This window comes from Heptranchias perlo, chromosome 41 (assembly GCF_035084215.1).
Source record: "Heptranchias perlo isolate sHepPer1 chromosome 41, sHepPer1.hap1, whole genome shotgun sequence".
Lineage (NCBI taxonomy): Eukaryota > Metazoa > Chordata > Chondrichthyes > Hexanchiformes > Hexanchidae > Heptranchias > Heptranchias perlo.
This window is the reverse complement of record NC_090365.1, coordinates 11,237,352-11,254,065: the sequence shown is the minus strand read 5'-3', so window position 1 is coordinate 11,254,065 and position 16,714 is coordinate 11,237,352. Positions and strand designations below refer to the sequence as shown.

At 47.0% G+C, this 16,714-nt stretch overlaps 1 protein-coding gene across 1 annotated transcript; it reads left to right on the top strand.

Annotated features, from left to right (window-relative positions):
* Positions 1-565: 565 nt before the first annotated feature.
* On the top strand, positions 566-15,589 carry psmd8 (proteasome 26S subunit, non-ATPase 8). The gene is made up of 7 exons (XM_067975087.1): positions 566-709; positions 3,007-3,079; positions 5,723-5,825; positions 6,997-7,162; positions 10,200-10,300; positions 13,376-13,487; positions 14,938-15,589. The coding sequence occupies exons 1-7, from the start codon at positions 605-607 to the stop codon at positions 15,073-15,075; spliced, it is 798 nt and encodes a 265-aa protein (XP_067831188.1). The 5' UTR covers positions 566-604; the 3' UTR covers positions 15,076-15,589.
* Positions 15,590-16,714: the final 1,125 nt, after the last annotated feature.

Here is a 16,714-nt window from a genome sequence, read left to right as displayed (position 1 = left end):
GAAACGCGGCAGGCAATTTGCGCACAGCAAGATCCCACAAACAGCAATGAGATAATGTCCAGATAATCGGTTTTTAGTGACGTTGGATAAATATTGGCCAGAACACCGGGGAGAACGCCCCTGCTCTTCTTCGAATAGTTGGATCTTTTACGCCCACCTGAGCGGGCAGACTCGGCAGGATGGATTCCTGGAAGTTTCATCTCATGACCCCTCGTCTCCACCGCCTCCACCCAGTCAAACAGCTTTTTATCCCCATCGCCAATACTTTTATTATGAATAAAACAAAGCGTTCAAACAATTTTTTATTTTTAAAGTTGTTTTTAACACCCCCTATGAATTTTCTCTCGGTTTGCTCACAGCAGCCTCCAGGAGATTAATCTTCAATAGTTGGAGACTCCCGGGCTATTCCTGGAGAGTTGGCAAGCAGGCCAGTGCCTCAGGCAGGGGCCCCTTTAAGAGCTGGAGGCTTGGCAAGGAGCGACCTTCCCAACATGGCGGCCGGCCGGGGCCGGGCCGGTGACGCCATATCCGGTGAGGGCCGGGCGGTGTCGCGAAGCCGGCGCGGTTGCCCGGGTGATTGCCGTAGTGCGAGTGCGGAGTCACGATGGCGGTGCAGCTGGAGCAGGCGGTGGGGATGTACGAGCAGCTGAGGGGCGAGTGGGGCCGCAAGAACCTCCGCAAGTGCGAGGAGCTGCTCGTCAAACTCAAGGTGAGGAGAGGTCGGAGCCGCGGTACCGCGGGCCTGAGGCACCGGCGCCCGGAGAGGCGGGACACGTCCCCGGCCCTGGGTAAACGACCCCCCCCCCCCCACACTCACCACCCCTCCCCCCCCCCAGGCCATGGATGATCCCCCCCCCCCCCAGGCCATGGATGATTTCCGCCCCCCCCCCCCAGGCCATGGATGATTTCCCCCCCCCCCCCAGGCCATGGATGATTTCCCCCCCCCCCCCCAGGCCATGGATGATTTCCCCCCCCCCCCCAGGCCATGGATGATTTCCCCCCCCCCCCCAGGCCATGGATGATCCCCCCCCCCCAGGCCATGGATGATCCCCCCCCCAGGCCATGGATGATCCCCCCCCCCCAGGCCATGGATGATCCCCCCCCCCCAGGCCATGGATGATCCCCCCCCCCCCCCAGGCCATGGATGATCCCCCCCCCCCCCCCAGGCCATGGATGATCCCCCCCCCCCCCCCAGGCCATGGATGATCCCCCCCCCCCCCCCCAGGCCATGGATGATCCCCCCCCCCCCCCAGGCCATGGATGATCCCCCCCCCCCCCAGGCCATGGATGATTCCCCCCCCCCCAGGCCATGGATGATCCCCCCCCCCCCCAGGCCATGGATGATCCCCCCCCCCCCAGGCCATGGATGATTCCCCCCCCCCAGGCCATGGATGATCCCCCCCCCCCCAGGCCATGGATGATCCCCCCCCCAGGCCATGGATGATCTCCCCCCCCCCCCAGGCCATGGATGATTCCCCCCCCCCCAGGCCATGGATGATCCCCCCCCCACCCCACTCAGGCACTGGGTGACCCCCCCCCTCAGGCCCTGGGTAAATACTGACCCCCACCCCCCCCAGTGTCTTGGCCAACATTCATTCCTCAACCAACACCACCAAACATAGATGAACTGCTCATTTGTCTCAATTGCTGTTTGTGGGATCTTGCTGTGCACAAATGGGCTGCCATTTTTTGCCTACAAAACAGCAGTGAGGGGACTTGAAAATAAAGTACATCACTGGCTGTGAAGCATTTTGGGACGTCCCGAGAATGTGAAAGACGCTATATAAATGCAGGTCCTTTCTCATTCTGGTATCGAAGGTCAGTTGAATACTGACAGACAGTCGCTGAGACTCCAGCCACAGAAATAAATCCCTGTCACACACAGTCTGAACACACTAGTTTAGTATTCAAGGTCTCCCTGTCGAGCTGTGCGCTCCTTGGCCCTCCTGGTTTTAACGCTCGCTGTCCGTGGCTGGATAATGTGAGGCCAATAATTGGGGTTTCCAGTTTAACACTAGAAAGACCCTTGCAAATCTAGAAAAATAAGAACACGATGAATGAAAAATTGCTCAGTCAGCATTGGTTTCCTGGCTAGTGGTGAAAACTGAGGGCTTTTCTTAGGCTGCCAATTATCTAAATTCTCTGCAGCTTTATATAAAACTTCAAACCCATTTTCATACAGTTTTCCCTCCTTCCCCCAATGAAAAAGCACACTCCTGCTTTTATGGACGTGCCATTGACTGACTGACTGCCGCCTCATCACAGTGGCCGTTCTCCATGTGCGAGCCGAGACAGTCAGTCAGTGGGCTGTTCTACCACACGAGGCATCGCCAGGTCTCGGTCTGAGCCCATTTCGCACAAAAGTTTATGGGGAAAAATAGCTCTGTAATTGTTTGAAATACCAAGGTACAGTTGTTCAGCGACCAGCTACAGTAATAGTTTTATCGGTTCACAAAGTGAGTGAAATTCCTCCTAGCCTGGGAGCAAAGTGAGAATCCTGATTTGTACTCGGGCTGAACTTTTTCACTAAATTATGAACAGGAAGCATTTTGTGGTTTAACTGCGTTCCCCGAGTCTTTCTACCAATGAATTGTCCACTTTATCTTCTCCGATATGCTGTAGATTTACTAACACTATTAAGCAGCGAGCCAACTAATGAAAAATACCCACTGGGACTGAGTGTTGCAGTCCTGAACCTAGCACAGTACAAACTTTATGAGGAGAATCTTTTTTATGCAGTGCGTTGTTACGATCTGGAATCCACTGCCTAAAAGGGCGGTTGAAGCAGATTTAATAGTAATTTTCAAAAGGGAATTGCATATATACTTGAAAAAGAAAAATTTGCAGGACTACAGGGAAAGAGCAGGGGAGTGGGACTAATTGGATAGCTCTTTTAGCACAGGCATGATGGGCCGAATGGCCGCCTTCTACGCTGTATGATTTAGTAGAAATGTATCCTGGTTTCATCTCTGTTCTGTTGACTGTTGCTGTGTGTTCCCATTTCAGGTGGCTCTGCTCGAACTGAACTTTCTGCCCACCTCAGGCACCAAACTGACCAAACGACAGCTCATTCTGGCCCGTAAGTATCACTGTCGTTAACTGACGGTGGCAGCAGTTTAAACCCTGCCGTGCCAGACCCAAAAAGATTGCGATTTTATTTATCACTGAGCTGCTAAATTTCATCTGACAGTGAGGTGGATTTCTTTCTTTCACTTGGCAGCTGAGCAGAAAATATCCTTTGCTGTTCAATAATCAGCCAGCCACACAGGCCCTGTTAAGTAATAGTTTTCCAGTGTTCTCACTTTGGTACCCAACAACAACTACTTGCATTTATATAACGCCTTTAATGTATTTGAAACGTCTCTCAAGGCCTTGACATCCTTCTTAAAGTATGGTGCCCGGACTTGGGCTGAGGCCTAACCAGTGATTTATAAAGGTTCAGCATAACTTCCTTGCTATTGTACTCTATTTATAAAGTCAAGGATGCTTTTTTTAATCAGCATCATCCATCACTCTTTTCTCTGATGAAAATAAGTTTAGCTCTGCGAGTCTTTCACTGTAGCTCAGAGCTTTAAATCCTGCGACTAGCCATGCCGACTTGTCCGCATTCTCGTTGCCCTTGAATGAAAAGGTGCCTAAGTTGCAGTGTTCCAACTGTGACCGCACCAATTGGCTATGAATCACCTGTTGAATTGGAGCCAGATGCCTTCATGATGGATCCTAGTTTTTGATTCGCGCAGTTGGTAATCACTCCCTATGGGACGTGCAGGTGTGAACTGGAGCCGTGGCTGTGCCGATGCCACTGTAACATGGCATCTGTGCCTCGGGCATAGTCGCAGGATGAGGGGTCGGCCATTTAAGACTGAGATGAGGAGGAATTTCTTCACACAGAGGGTTGTGAATCATTGGAATTCTCCAACCCAGAGGGCTGTGGATGCTGAGTCATTGAGTATATTCAAGGCTGAGATTGATAGATTTTTGGACTCTAGTGGAATCAAGGGATATGGGGATCGGGCGGGCGTGATCTTATTGAATGGCTCGAGGGGCCGCATGGCCTACTCCTGCTCCTGCTCCTATTTCTTATGTTCTACTATAATAAGAATGATCCCAATATCCCTCGATTCCTTTACTTGAATTCTGTACCCCAGAGGGCTGTGGAAGCTCAATCATTGAGTATATTCAAGGCTGAGAGTCAGTGCTGGGATCACTGCTTTTTTGATGTATATTAATGACTTGGACTCGGATGTACAGGGCACAGTTTCAAAATTTGCAGATGACGACACAAAACTTGAAAGTGTGGTAAACAGCGAGGAGGATAGTGATAGAATTCAAGAGGACATCGACAGGCTGGTGGAATGGGCGGACACGTGGCAGATGAAATTTAACGCAGTGAAGTGTGATGTGATACATTTTAGCAGGAAGAACGAGGCGAGGCAATATAAACTAAATAGTACAATTCTAAATGGGGTGCAGGAACAGAGAGACCTGGGGGTATAAGTGTACAAATCTTTGAAGGTGATAGGACAGGTTGAGAAATTGGTTTAAAAAAAAAAACAGGATCCTGGGCTTTATAAAGAGAGTACAAAAGCAAGGAAGTTATGTTGAACTTTTTATAAATCTCTGGTTTGGCTACAACTGGAGTATTGTGTCCAATTCTGGGCACTGCTCTTTAGGAAGGGAGAGGGAGAGACGGTGCAGAAAAGATGTACTAGAATGATTCCAGGGATGAGGGACTTCAGTTATGTGGATAGACTGGAGAAGCTGGGGTTGTTCTACTTATAGCAGAGAAGGTTGAGGAGATTTGATAGAAGGGTTCAAAATCACGAAGGGTTTAGATAAAGTAAATATTGAGAAACTGTTCCCATTGGCGGAAGCGTCGAGCACCAGAGGACACAGATTTAAGTGATTGGCAAAAGAGCCAAAGGGCGACATGAGGAAAAACTTTTATGTAGCGAGTGGTTATGATCTGGAATGTGCTGCCTGAAAGGGTTGTGGAAGCAGATTTAATTATGGCTTTCAAAAATGAATTGGATAAAATACTTGAAGGGAAAAAATTAGCAGGGCTACGGGGATAGGGTGGGGGAATGGGACTAACAGGATTGCTCTTACAAAGACCTGGCACAGGCTCGATGGGCCGAATGGCGACCTCCTGTGCTGTAACCATTCTATGTTTCTATAAATGGCCGACCCCTTATCTTCAGACTATGACCCCTAGTTCTAGACTCTCCAGCCAGGGGAAACAGCCTCTCAGCATCTACCCTGTCAAGCCCTCTAAAAATGTTCCATGTTTCAATGAGATCATCTCTCATTCTTTTAAACTCCAGAGAATATAGGCCCATTCTACTCAGTGATGCAGCATCTGTGCCCGGGCAGCCCACGCTCCTCAGTAACACTCGACCCTCTTTAACTTTCTTTGCTTTCTTTCTTTTCCTTTATTTTCAGCCCTCTTGGCCCACGTCTCCGAAACCCCCTCCCTCGACTCCTCCGCCTTTCTAGCTCTCTCCATGACTTTAAAACTCTTTGATCCAAGTCAACCCTCCTAATTTTCTACCATGCTCCTGTGTGAAGCACTTGGCCTGTTTTATTACAATCAGGAAAGTGTGCAAATGGAAGTGCCTGTTCGTGTCCTTTTTAATTTAATCCCTTTGTCTCGTGTCTCTGTTTCTCATTGGCGCTGTTTGTGGAATTAAAACTCCTTGACTGAGTGTCTTTTATTTTAAAGGGGATGTTTTGGAAATCGGAGCACAGTGGAGTATCCTGAAGAAAGATATCCCTTCGTTCGAACGTTACATGGCGCAGCTTAAGTGTTATTACTTTGACTACAAGTAAGTGTTGCTGTATGATACCGGGGCTAAAAGGGTTAAATTATGAGGACTGGTTGCATAGACTAGGCTTGTATTCCCCTTGAGTATAGAAGATTAAGGGGTGATCTGATTGAGGTGTTTAAGATGATTAAAAGATTTGATAGGGTAGAGAGAGCGAAACTCTCTCCTCTGGTGGGGGGAGTCCAGAACAAGGGGGCATAACCTTAAAATTAGAGCTAGGCTGTTCAGGGGTGATGTCAGGAAGCACGTCTTCATATAAGGTAGTGGAAATTTAGATTCCCCCACCCCAAAAAAGCTGTTGAGGCTGGGGGTCGATTGAAAATTTCAAAACTGAGATTGATCGATTTTTGTTAATTAAGGGCTACGGAACCATGATCTAATTGAATGACGGAACAGGCTTGAGGGGCTGAATGGTCTATTCCTGTTCCAATGAAGAGCTCTTTTTCCCCCTCTCTGGTTTTTTTTCCTCTTCTCTTCATCCCACCTCTCTTGAAGGTCCTGTCTTATACAATTCCAAGGGAACCACCTGACCTCTGATACCTAAACCAAGTAGCCATTGCTGTCCAAGGCTAGACGATGAGCAACAGCAAGCTATTCAGCCATGGGGACATCACCACTCCACTTGACCCGATGGGTTTTATTACTGTTTTAGTACTATCGCTTTGGGAGACTGTAAGCCGGTGGTACTCAGTACAGGCTGGGGACATACCTGGCTTCACCCTCCTTGGCAGACTTGGTGCTCTGTGCGCCTTGAAGCCTGAATGGATGCGGGTTGCCAACTGAACTGGTAATCAGTACTATCCCCTCTCCTCTTCCTGCTCCCTATCAAAAGGAGGACAGAAAGTCAGGGCTGATGGGATGAGATGAATTCGAGCGGGGGGAGGCTGGTGTGGAGCATAAACACCGGCATGGACCAGTTGGGCCGAATGGCCTGTTTCTGTGCTGTAAATTCTATGTTAAATCCTATTAGGGGACAGAATTATCCCAACAGTCATTCTGTGGGTTTGGAGGAGGGCAGGAGATCAGTGGTTGGGGTTGAAGTAGTTAACTCAATGCTGCAGGTTGTCCATTACGTATGATGGGAGTAGTCAGTAGCTGAGTGTTTGTAGTGCGTTGTTTTCTTCGCGTCCTTCCGCTTGTGGATTTGACGCCTGTCCTTTTTCCTTGGCAGGGATGAATTGCCTGAGTCGGCCTACAAACATCAGCTGCTGGGGCTGAACCTCCTCTTTCTCCTGTCTCAGAATCGGGTGGCCGAGTTCCACACGGAGCTGGAGCGACTCCCCGCCAAAGATATACAGACAAATGTCTACATCAAACACCCAGTCTCGCTCGAGCAGGTACACACATCCAGAGAATTAGGTGGGGAGTAGAGAGGAGGAGGATAGAGAAGTAAATGCAATTTACATTCATTTGAATGACCTAAACCCTACCACTTGATTTATCTCATCTCCTACGAACAGAGTTGCTGAGGCGTCGCTGACCTGATTGTGTCAGCTGTGGCTCGTCTGAGAACACTGTGAGTTCACTTTCCCACTCCAGAGACTTCAGCACAAAATCCAGGCTGGCACTCCAGTGCAGCACTGAGGCCGTGCTGCATAGTCAGAGGTGCCCTCTTTCGGATGAGACGTTAAACCGAGGCCCCGTCTGCCCTCTCAAGGTGGACATAAAAGATCCCATGGCACTATTCGCAGAAGAGAAGGGGAGTTCTCCCCAGTGTCCTGTCCAATATTTATCCCTTGGCCAATATCACAGTGCTGTTTGTGGGATCTTGCTCTGTACAAATTGGCTGCCACATTTCCTACATTACAACAGTGACTACGCTTCAAAAGTACTTCATTGGCTGTAAAGCACTTTGGGGCATCCTGAGGTTGTGACAGGCACTATATAAATGCAAGTCTTTCTTTTATTGAAAGGGCTGCTTATGAGCCTACAGGCCAGAGTTTGGACACCCCTTATATCTGATTCTGTTGAAACATTTAAAGCTTCGGTAATGGCCCCAGTGTTTGTCACCAAGAGCGGTCAAGGCTTTAAGTGGCTAAATAGGGCGCTAAATTGGGCCGTGTAGCGCCCGTTGTTTCAGCGCTACACGGCCTCTCCAATATCCAAGATGGCGTCTTGGCTGCACACGCACATTTCCAGCGTGATGGATGCCATCTTGGTATAGGAGTTAACGCAGGCGCAAATACCGAATGCCGGAAGCATGTAAAGTAAGGAGAAAATGGTTATAATCAGTGTGCAACGCTGATTTAAAGTGATAAGTTCCAAAATGGTGTCTAAAGCTCACCTCAATGCACAGTCTTAACCCTGAGCATGTCACAGAGTGCGTGGAGGACCCCCACCAGCACTATTATACGGGATTTACAGGTTAGTGGCTGGATTATTACTTCTGGCTGCTAAGACATTTGTAACTGTTTTTGGAGGTCTCCTAGATTTGAATACGAGGACATGGGGACATAGCCTAAGATTTAGAGCCAGGACGTGCAGGAGTGAAGTTAGGAAACGCATCTACATGCAAAGGGTGGTAGAAGTTTGGAACGCTGTTCCACAGATGGCAGTTGATGCTAACTCAATTGTGAATTCTAAATCTGAGATTGATAGATTTCTGTGAACCAAGGGGATTAAGGGATATGGGGCTAAGACAGGTGTAAGGAGTTAGGTCACAGGTCCAGCATGATCTCATTGAATGGCAGAACAGGCTCGAGAGGCTAAATGCCACTGCCTGTTATGCGCCACCTTCTGCAAGAAAGCGGGACATGTGTCTGGGTGATGTGCCTGTCGTGGTTGAATAGCTGCCAGTGTGTGTGGCCTGAGAGTTTTGCATGGGTGGTTTGCAACGGTGGTAATGTGTAAGGGTGAGAGGAAGCATCTGATTGGAAGAATTGAGTACTGATTGAAAGAGTTTGTTGGTATGTGGGTGATGGGGGGAGTGTAGTGCGTGGTGTAGTTGGTAGGAGATGCCACTTGACACAAGACCTCACTCACCTTGACCACTCATGTCAAAGCATTGAACTTCTTCCTGCACTGCATCCATGTTCATGATGCTGTGCGCCTGGCATTGACATCGTCCCACGCTGCCTCCCACTGCCTTTTGAGTATATGTCTGGAAATCCTCTTGCCTCCTCCTCCCCACCACCACAGCGTGGATATGGGATGTCCCTCTTTCTGTCCAGCTCTTGTACCAAGGCCTCTGGTGCATCAGCAGAGAACCTTGGCGCATGCACTCTTGCAGGCCTGGTACCAACTCAGATCAGCAGATTGCTGAGGTCTGGTGCGCAGATTGGAGAATGTGGGATTTAATAGTGCGCAACCTTTATTCAATGTTTTAACATAACTCATCAGTTTTTAAACATAGGGACGGGAGCTGCATCTATGATTTACGTGTGTGATGTCTGATCTCTGTTCAGACTCCATGCAGACAGTAGACTGTTATTTTCAGCAAATAACAGGTACCAGCTACCTTTAAGAAATTTTTAAGAGACAGCCTGCCTTTGAGATTGGAGCTCCCCTGCTGGTGGAAAGTGCAAATTGCATTTAATCCTTGTTCAGCTGATTCAGAACGTTGCTTGAAGGTAAGTCCTGAGGCCTGACGAAAGTCTCGTCCTGCCTCCGCAGGGGCCATTGGGCGCGGGGTAATAATGGATCGCGCTACCCCCGCCCAATAATAGGCCCTATCCAATTTTTTTTTCCCCCATTGAATCTTACAGCATAGAAGGAGGCCATTTGGGCCGTCCTGCCTGTGTCGGCTCTTTGAAAGAGCTGTCCAGTTTAATCTCACACCCTAGCTTTTTCCCCATAACCCAGCAAATTAGTCCTCTTCAAGTACAGGTCCAATTGCCTTTTCAAAGTTCCTATGGAATCTGCTTCCACCACCCTTTCAGGTAGCGCATTCCAGATCTTAACAACTGTGTGGAAAAAATTCTCCTCATTTCCCCTCTAGTTCTTTTGCCAATTATTTTAAATCTATGACCTCTGGTTACCGACCCACTTGCCAGAAGAAACAGCTTTTCCCTACTTGCTCAATTAAAACCCCTAATAATTTTGAATACCTCTTAGATCTTCTCTTAACCTTCTCTGCTCTAAGGAGAACAATCCCAGCTTCTTTCGACATAACTGAAGTCCATCATCCTGGTAAACCTCTGTAACTTCTCCAAGGACTGACATCCTAAAGTGAAGTGCCCAGAATTGTACACCATACTCCAGCTGAGGCCCAACTAGTGATTTGTAAATGTTTAGCATGACTTCCTTGTTTTTGTGTTGAATGCCCCTATTTACAAAGCTATTTAGGTTTATTTAAAAAAAAGTGATGTACAATTTAGAAATTAAACCTGCCACTTTCCCACAGGGTCTGTAACATTCCTGTATGTTGTATTTCAGTATCTGATGGAGGGGAGCTACAACAAAGTTTTCCTGGCAAAGGGAAACATCCCTGCTGAAAGCTATACTTTCTTCATTGATATCCTGCTTGATACCATTCGGTAAGTTCCAGCCCGCATCTCAGGTGACTGGGGGAGAGGGGAGACGGGGGAAATATTGTTCCGAGCGCACTCAATGGTCTGAAACCCAAAGCAATGCAACAAACAGGGTACGGTAGTGTAGTGGTTATGTTACTGGGCTAGTAACCCAGAGGCCTGGACTAGTAATCCAGAGAACGTGAGTTCAAATCCCACTAGTTTGAGAATTTGCATTCAGTTTAAAAAAAATCTGGAAATAAAAAGCTGCTATCAGTAATAGTGACCATGAAGCTTTCGGATTGTCGTAAAAACCCAATTGGTTCACTAATGTCCTTAGGGAAGAAAACTTGCCATCTTTACCCGGTTTGGTCTATGTGACTCCAGTCTAACACCAATGTGGTTGACTCTTATCTGCCCTCGAAAGTAGTCTAGCAAGCCTCTTAGTTGTATCACCATCCAGGGATGGGCAATAAATGCTGGTCTTGCCAGCGACGCCCACATCCTGAGAACGAATTTAAAATCAAGGTCCACCTTGTGATGATTCTGGTCTTAAAAAAAAATTTAGTCCTTCTGAATTTTCCGGTTTTGTTTTTGCCTGAATTTGGGTCAGATAATGGGTGACGTCAGCTATGAAGTCCTTGCTCTTTCAGGTCCAAAATAAAACCAGAGTGTTGGTGATCGAAAAACTTGGTGTTTCAGTGGAAAATCACAAGAACTTAAAAAGTTCACTCAATGGCTGCAGTTTTCCCCAGTTGCAGGGGTCAGTCTGGGCTTTCCCCTCCCAAGTGAGGGTGGGATATCGCAGGCTGTCGAGTACAGAAGCAGGAAAATCCTAGGCCATTGTGACAGGAAGCGATGACTTGAATCAGTGAGCAGGATTCCTGCACAATGTGAGCTTCTTATTAATGGCGAGTGAGGGTGGAATCTTCCTCTTACAAAATCCTTCGTCTTGTCTTACCCTTCGGGGCGATGACCATTAGGTTAAACCCCCATGAACAGAAGGCCCTGGTGATGGTTTCAGGTTGCTCGAGGGTTATTGAGTAGCAGTTGGTAATGCAGCTGAGCAGCACCTATCTGGGGGAGGTTGTTGCAGGAAGGAGGATGAAACTGAAAGCCCCTAGTACTCTTGAATGCACATCATAAGGGCGCCTTAGAACAGCTCACTGCAAAAATGACATGCTGAAATCTACAGCACTGTTTAAAGCAGCTACGCACTAGAATGATCTGTACTGAAAGACAGCTGTAGAATATTTATCTTTTGTACTTTTTGGCAACTTTGTAAACCATATTTCTGTGACTCTCGCTATCCATGGTTGCAGATGCCTCAGGGAAAACATAGCTTCCTTTGTACGCCTGTTTAATTCTGTCGGAGTGTGAATTATGTGTGCGTCCTCACTGCAGAGAATTGTGGGAACTGTGGGCGTCCTAAATGGTTCATCCCTCAGTGGTTACTATAGAATGGCCCCTGGTTTTTGTTTTAAGTCCTATTATTCTATAGATCTGCCGAAAGTTTTGTGATTATTCCTGCCTTCCTAGTGTGGGAGCTTTCGAACTCCACAGGATATGTTTAGTGCAATAAACGGTTTATCGGTTATCCAGTAGAGCTATGTTGGGGAAGCCTATTGATTTGGAGTCACAGTTTTTTTTATTCCTCTCCCGAAGGCACGGTTCTGCCACTGCTGTCAGTCCTATAGTACCTTGTCCAAGAGCTCATTCTGCATGGTGCGAACCTAGATAGTGACCGTTGGTGGACTATTCTACCATGGGAGGCTGGTGTAGGCAAGCCTGATCTTTTCCTTACTGACGTTGAAACCCATGCGGGGGTCATTGAATAGCGATCAGGCACGGGATCCCTAGCTAGTATTTCCCCCTTCCCTCCTTCTCCCCTTCTCCCCAAGACCAACTGTAGCACCCCTACTGTCTCTCTCGTCATTCCCGCTCCTTCCCTCAAAAAACCCTGGATGAGATCAGTTAATCCAGCACAGATCGGAGATCAAACCATGGACCTTCTGGGCAATGCATTTACCTGATGACCATTGCTGTACTGTTCCATCATGGTCACTTACCTTTCAGGTTGTGAAAGCTCTTGATTTGGGGAACACCAATATCCACGTTCCTGGTCGTCAGTCCAAAGAACCCAACCTATTAACAAACTAGTGCTGGCTGAGCACTCAGCCCAGTGCTGAATTAGACGTTAGTTGTTTTGAATCCGGAGAAGGATGCAGACACTCAAGTAACGGAGTCTTTGGCTGACAGCGGCCACTAGGAAGCTACTAGGACAGTGGATGTAGGAAGCCTGGTTGACCTTGTATGCCTTGATTTTCAAAAGGCCTTTGACAGGTGCCACACAATGGGCTACTTAATAAGATGGAGCATTGTGGGCCAGGATGGGCTTAGAGAGCTGGGAATTTTTACTGTAGAAAAATGCAGACTTTGAGGAGATTTGATTGAGGACCTCAAAATAATGAAAGGGTTAGATTTAGTCCATGTGGATAGGCTGTTTGAGTTAGTTAGGTTAGGGAGGACCATGGACCTGAATATAAATTACGTAAGCATCGAACTAAGTTAGGTGAAGAGATTTTAATTTTCAGAGAATCGTTGACCTGTCAGCTGTCTAGGTCCTAAGCTCTGGAATTCCCTCCCTAAACCGCTCTCTCTCTCCTCCTTTAAGATGCTCCTTAAAACCTAACTCTTTGACTAAGCTTTTGGTCACCTGTCCTAATATCTCCTTATGTGGCTCGGTGTCAAATTTTGTCCGATTACTCTCCTATGAAGTGCCTTGGGACGTTTTACTACATTAAAGGCGCTATATAAATGCAAGTTGTTGCTATGACAAGTTGCCTGCCTGTGCAGTGATTCACTGCAAACGTACTAAAGGGAGCTGGACAAATTCCTAACTGTGACTGACGTACAAAAGGTAGGTGGGGTATTGGGGGAATGTGTCTCTATGGTCCCCTCAAACTTGTTTAATCACCTTCAGGGGATCGGAGAGGAATTTCCCAAAAGTGCTTTCCCCCCCCCCCCCTAAATTTGCCCAAGGCTTTTTTTTCTCTTCTCTTTTGCATCTTAATATCATAATGAACTTTAATTTTACCTCAGGGATGAAATTGCTGGCTGCATCGAGAAGGCATATGAAAATATATTGTTTAGTGAAGCTTCAAGGACGCTGTTTTTCACCACACCCAAGAAGATGACAGAGTATGCAAAAAAGGTTGGTGCTCACAGTGTGGGGGTTACTCTGTGACCAGTTCGGTGCTTAGAAGCATATGGTAGGGTTAGATGAAGAGGGATGGGAGGAGTCTCGTATGGAACATAACCACAGGTATAGACCAGTTGGGCCCAATGGCCTGTGTCTGTGCTGTAGACTCTATGTAATCTAGGAGTACAGGTTCATAGCTCCTTGAAAGTGGAGTCACAGGTGGATAGGGTGGTGAAGGAGGCATTCAGCATGCTTGGTTTCATTGGTCAGAACATTGAATGCAGGAGTTGGGATGTCTTGTTGAAGTTGTACAAGACATTAGTACGGCCACACTTGGAATACTGTGCACAGTTCTGGTCACCCTATTATAGAAAGGATATTATTAAACTAGAAAGAGTGCAGAAAAGATTTACTAGGATGCTACCGGGACTTGATGGTTTGACTTATAGGGAGAGGTTGGATAGACTGAGACTTTTTTCCCTGGAGAGTAGGAGGTTTAGGGGTGATCTTATAGAAGTCTATAAAATAACGAGGGGCATAGATAAGGTAGATAGTCAAAATCTTTTCCCAAAGGTAGGGGAGTCTATAACGAGGGGGCATAGATTTTAAGGTGAGAGGGGAGAGATACAAAAGGGTCCAGAGGGGCAATTTTTTCACTCAAAGGGTGGTGAGTGTCTGGAACGAGCTGCCAGAGGCAGTAGTAGAGGCGGGTACAATTTTGTCTTTTAAAAAGCATTTGGACAGTTACATGGGTAAGATGGGTATAGAGGGATATGGGCCAAGTGCAGGCAATTGGGACTCGCTTAGTGGTATAAACTGGGCGACATGGACATGTTGGGCCGAAGGGCCTGTTTCCATGTTGTAAACTTCTATGATTCTATAATCAGTGAAGGGAGTGCAGGCTACCGATGACTAATTCAGTGTGTAGTGCCTGAATTAAGTGTTGGGAGCTTTTAATGCATACGAGGCAGGGGTATTTTCCCCAAACTAATCAGTAAAAGAGGATGATGCTTCTGACTTAAAGGTTTGGGACACAAACAGGAACTGAACACACCGCTGATAGCATGTCAAAAAAAATTGAACGCAGGAAAAATAAGGGAAGGCAGGTTCAAGGTTGTGAAGGGCAAGATAGGCCTGGATGCATTTCTTACGAGCTGATCAGCGGCCAGAAAGGTGATTAAGGCCATTTAAGAAATAGTTAGATGGTGTAATGGGAAATAGGGTGTAGGGACAAGCGGGAGAGTGGGATTAGACTAGGTGGGATATTAAAGGATATGGTTTGAAATGGCCTTTTTCTGTGCTGTAATATTCTATGATTCTGCAAGGGTTGGGACCCAGTTTATTAAAGGTCTCGCTTGTGTCCATAGTGTAGGTGCTTTGTTCCTGTCTATAAGATAGAATAGCACTGTCTTCTCAATTCCATTACTCATTGTGGCTCCTTGTGTCTCTCCCTCTCCTCCAGCGTGGCTGGCTCTTGGGTCCCGATAACTATTACTCGTTTACCAGCCAACAGCAGAAGCTAGAGGAGGCCACAATCCCGTCCACAGAACTGGCCAAACAAGTCATCGAATACGCCAGACACCTGGAAATGATTGTCTGAGAGAGAAAGGACTTTTTTTCGGGATTGGGAGAGGGTGTTTTTTTTCTGTTCCTTTTTGGGGTGGGAGGGGGTTTGGGATGTGGGAGTGGGTAGTTAGATCTGCACCCGTCTGATCCAGGATAATGCTGGATACTGTGGATTCTTTGTACTGATGGACTGGCCCTGAACAGAGTTGATGAACTGCGCAGAACACGGGAGCTACTGACCGCAGAGCTGGGCTGCCCGGTACTTATGTGCCGTTTCCATTCTGTTCACCATGTTTCGCGATCTACACCAGTGGAGTCTGATGCTCTATAACCTTTTAAACCTTCTATTTACAATATGCAAGCATTCTAACCACGAGGCGCAGGCTTCCTTTCTGCCACCCCTAGTGCGTAAATGTCAGTATTTTAATTTTAAACACTTAGTTACAGCCTGTGCAGTCCATCCCTAATACTGCATTAGTGGAGGGTTCTATCTGTGTAATCTGAGGAGCCTCACATATTCAAAATTAAACCCAGACTGTATCTCACAACTCCAGTGTCTTTTCATTTAACTTTTTCTATGGTTTGGTAGGAACAATCTTTTGCATAGAGTTGCAGCTTTAAAAGTTGTTACCGTCTGGAGAAAACCTCGCCTTCAACACACAGCACTGAAATGTTTTTACCTTATATCAGGAAAGAGTGAACAGGCGGGGGCTCATTTCTCTAGAAAAAAGACAGAGGTGACCCAGTGGAGGTCTTCAAAATTATGAAGGGATTTGATAGGGTAGATGTAGAGAAGATGTTTCCACTTGTGGGGGGAGTCCAAATCTAGGGGCCATAAATATAAGATAGTCACTAATAAAGCCAATAAAGAATTCAGGAGAAACTTCTTTACCCAGAGAGTGGAACTCGCTACCACAAGGAGTAGTTGGAGTGAATAGCATAGATGCATTTAAGGGGAAGCTAGATAAGCACGAGAGAGAAAGGAATAGAAGGACATGCTGATAGGGTTAGATGAAGTAGGGTAGGAGGAGGCTCGTAAACACCGGCATGGACCAGTTGGGCCAAATGGCCTGTTTCTGTGCTGTACGTTCAATGTAATTTAAGTAGAACATTGTCCAGTCCTGAAATATCTTGACCTGTTGCTGGTTCTTTTCCCCACTGAACTCGGAGGCTTTGTAAAGTCTTCCCACCTCCCTCTGTATTCAAATCCATTCTACCCAATGTGAAGATACTAGCCTGAGACACTTCTGACATTCATTCTGAGTTTCAGGGTAGGAGCCCTCGCAAGACCTGGTTGCATGTATGATAAAGGATTGCCTGTCATATACCTTCAACCGCTAATATTCCAGCTGGTTTCCTGCTAGTTTTATGTATTTCTTTAGTTAAATGTATAATAGAGGGCAATATACGAAGGTGCAAATGCAATCCTAGGTTAAGAGCTGGCATAGGCACGATGGGCCGAATGGCCGCCTTCTGGGCTGTATCATTCAATGATTCTAAGAGGGTACTACAAACTCACGATAAGGAAATGGCTCTATCGCTCTCTACCTGGATATGGTTAAATACAAGGGTTAACTTTTGTTTCTCTCTGAGCCGTCCTTTACGAGAGAGCGATCAGCATGTAGCCGAAGAGATTGTTGTTGGTATTTGGTGTCTGGTAGCAGATGTCTGTG

Coding starts and splice junctions, on each gene's coding strand:
- psmd8 (XM_067975087.1), top strand. CDS start 605: ATGGCGGTGCAGCTGGAGCAGGCGGTGGGGATGTACGAGCAGCTGAGG. Junction 5,826..6,996: donor TGTTATTACTTTGACTACAA/GTAAGTGTTGCT, acceptor TTTCCTTGGCAG/GGATGAATTGCCTGAGTCGG. Junction 13,488..14,937: donor TGACAGAGTATGCAAAAAAG/GTTGGTGCTCAC, acceptor CCTCTCCTCCAG/CGTGGCTGGCTCTTGGGTCC.